We start from the raw sequence: 2298 nt of genomic DNA on the forward strand, positions 1-2298 counted from the left end.
GGATAGCATAAAATCTGAGCTAATAATTCATATTTTAATAGTATACAAGTTTTAAGTTCTTAATTCTACAAGGCAAAATTTAAAAAAAATCCTGAATTTCCACTAGTGTGACCCATGTGATACATTTTCTCTTAACATGTCATCATCCCTATTTTATCCACCACCCCTCGAACAAGTACAAAATTAAACTTAAATTACTCTATAAAATTGTTATTGCTTGGACAAACCATTATTTTTATAGTCTTCAATTTTATTTGGGTACAGAACTATTGAATAGAAAATGACACCCACCTGTCACATCCTCTTTCATAATTCGTTGATAGTTCTCTCTTATGTTTCATTATATATTACCTAAAACCAATAGAAAATCAATGTTTTCTTCTATCAAATGATTTATTGTATAATGTTGTATTCTGAACACAGAATAGTCAATTTCACTCAGTCTCAACATCGTTCCCATGGGAAAGTTAACAACTAGCTTGAATGAAATTGCAATTGCTCTTGTCGCATAGTTAGAAAGCCAGAAAAATTGAGAGGTAAAGGAATTTGTTTACTTTTTTCCTGTTATTAGTCTATGTTCTTTGGTTCATTATTTAATTAAATAAAAAATTATTAAGTGCATTACTATTAGTACTATATAAAATTAGGCCTAGCTGTCATCGACAATCGAGAGCAAAAAAAAAGATTGGGTAAGTAATTTATTTCTTCTATTTCATATTTCTTCTTTATTTATTATTATAAAAGTAACTAAAATATAAAAATCCGGATATTTTTAAGTTATTTAAGACTAGATTAGGTAAAATAAGTAATAATAATAATGATATAATTAAAAGGCTTCATGAGGCACGTGTGCAAGCAGTTCATAGTAGCTCGTGGGTAATGTAATTCGATAGCGTAACATGACCTGCGTGTTCTCAGTGATTTACAACTTTTTATGGTGCAGATAGTAGTTAGACACAGTTCAAAGGGCAATAAAAGAAAATTTAACTATAAATAGATGTATAATGTTATGAACTTAGAGCTACTTAAGATAAACAAATGTAGTTTCATGTTATAATTTGAAGTCCTTGTAGAAAGAAAAAGCTAGTTTAGGTTTATTTCGATTTTATTGCATTTTTTACCGATCCTGTTTTGAAACGGTAAAGAAAATAACAGATAACACAAAGAAAATTAGGGATTTTTGATGAGAGGTAAAGGATTTTTATTTTTAACATGAAAATTACTTTACACGGACTATTCAAAACAAGTACTCAATATATTCATGGACAAATGTTTATTTCAATTTATTACAAATACTTCAGTAATAATTGTTTGTTTTTTTTAAATCTGAAAGACTTGTAATGTTAACTGAAAGAGTGCCAAATTTTGTGAAGATATGCATACTATATTGAGAGTTATAAGTATTAAATCTATAAAGACTAAAACAAATACAAAAAAGTCACATGGTTGGTCAAATTTACTGAGCCCATATTAAGAGAGTTAACATAGTTTGGTATTTGGGCCTGTTTTATTAATGAAAATGTCATTCATTACAGGATTGGAATTGCTGTTTTTAATGCAGTCCTTCCTTTTGATGTGAATATTTGCTTCACTGCTTGAATACTAATGAACATAAGTGTCCAGTTTACATGATATTTGATTTAATACAGGTAACCTTACTTTGAAAATTAATTTGGTCTACTGGATCTCTACTTGAAAAATAAATGGTAGTTCATCACTGTGTTAACTGGTTTGGGACCAAAGGACTAGTTTTAATTTCACAAGCTATGTTAAAATGAGAACATAAAATAATCAGATTTGTGTTTTATAATCAGGGGAGACAGTGAACCTTCCAAAGACTTGAAAGATCATAATGTTCAATGTGCTACTGGAGAAAATGCATCTTTATTTAGTGTTCCAAAGTTATGTTCTGGCTCATCCTCTTCCTCATCTGTGGATTGTGTGACAACAGGTGTGTGGCTAATATTTTATATAAGTAAATACTAAAACTTTCTTAATAAACCTAAATATTGTGGGTCTATTATAATTCTTTAAAAATACTATTTTGGTACAAGTTGGAGTTGTGTTCCAGCAGCATAATTTAATGTCCTACATATGATAAAAAATATAATGTGTGAATTGTGATTACTGTTGGTGGATATTTATAGGTATGGGTAAGCAGGTGGTGGTATCTAGCTCGTGGAAGGCGTTAACTGTTAGGATTTTTATTGCTTCGTGTATTTGAGAGTTGTAAAGTCGTTAAATCGGCGCTTTACTTTGGTGTTTTGTACTAGGTCCTGACGTGTTGAGTTTTTGGTT

The 2298-nt window shown here is 29.7% G+C and overlaps 1 protein-coding gene across 2 annotated transcripts in view; it reads left to right on the forward strand.

Annotated features, from left to right (window-relative positions):
• LOC106459731 (mitotic checkpoint serine/threonine-protein kinase BUB1-like) overlaps positions 1-2298 on the forward strand; it is a 31432-nt gene that overhangs the window by 12180 nt on the left and 16954 nt on the right. For both annotated transcript variants that reach the window (XM_022386270.1, XM_022386271.1), the window contains exon 11: positions 1815-1951. In XM_022386270.1, the coding sequence (XP_022241978.1) occupies positions 1815-1951 (137 nt within the window). The remainder of the gene's footprint in view (positions 1-1814; positions 1952-2298) is intronic.

The sequence above is a fragment of the Limulus polyphemus genome, unplaced genomic scaffold (genome assembly GCF_000517525.1).
Source record: "Limulus polyphemus unplaced genomic scaffold, Limulus_polyphemus-2.1.2 Scaffold655, whole genome shotgun sequence".
NCBI classification, from domain to species: domain Eukaryota; kingdom Metazoa; phylum Arthropoda; class Merostomata; order Xiphosura; family Limulidae; genus Limulus; species Limulus polyphemus.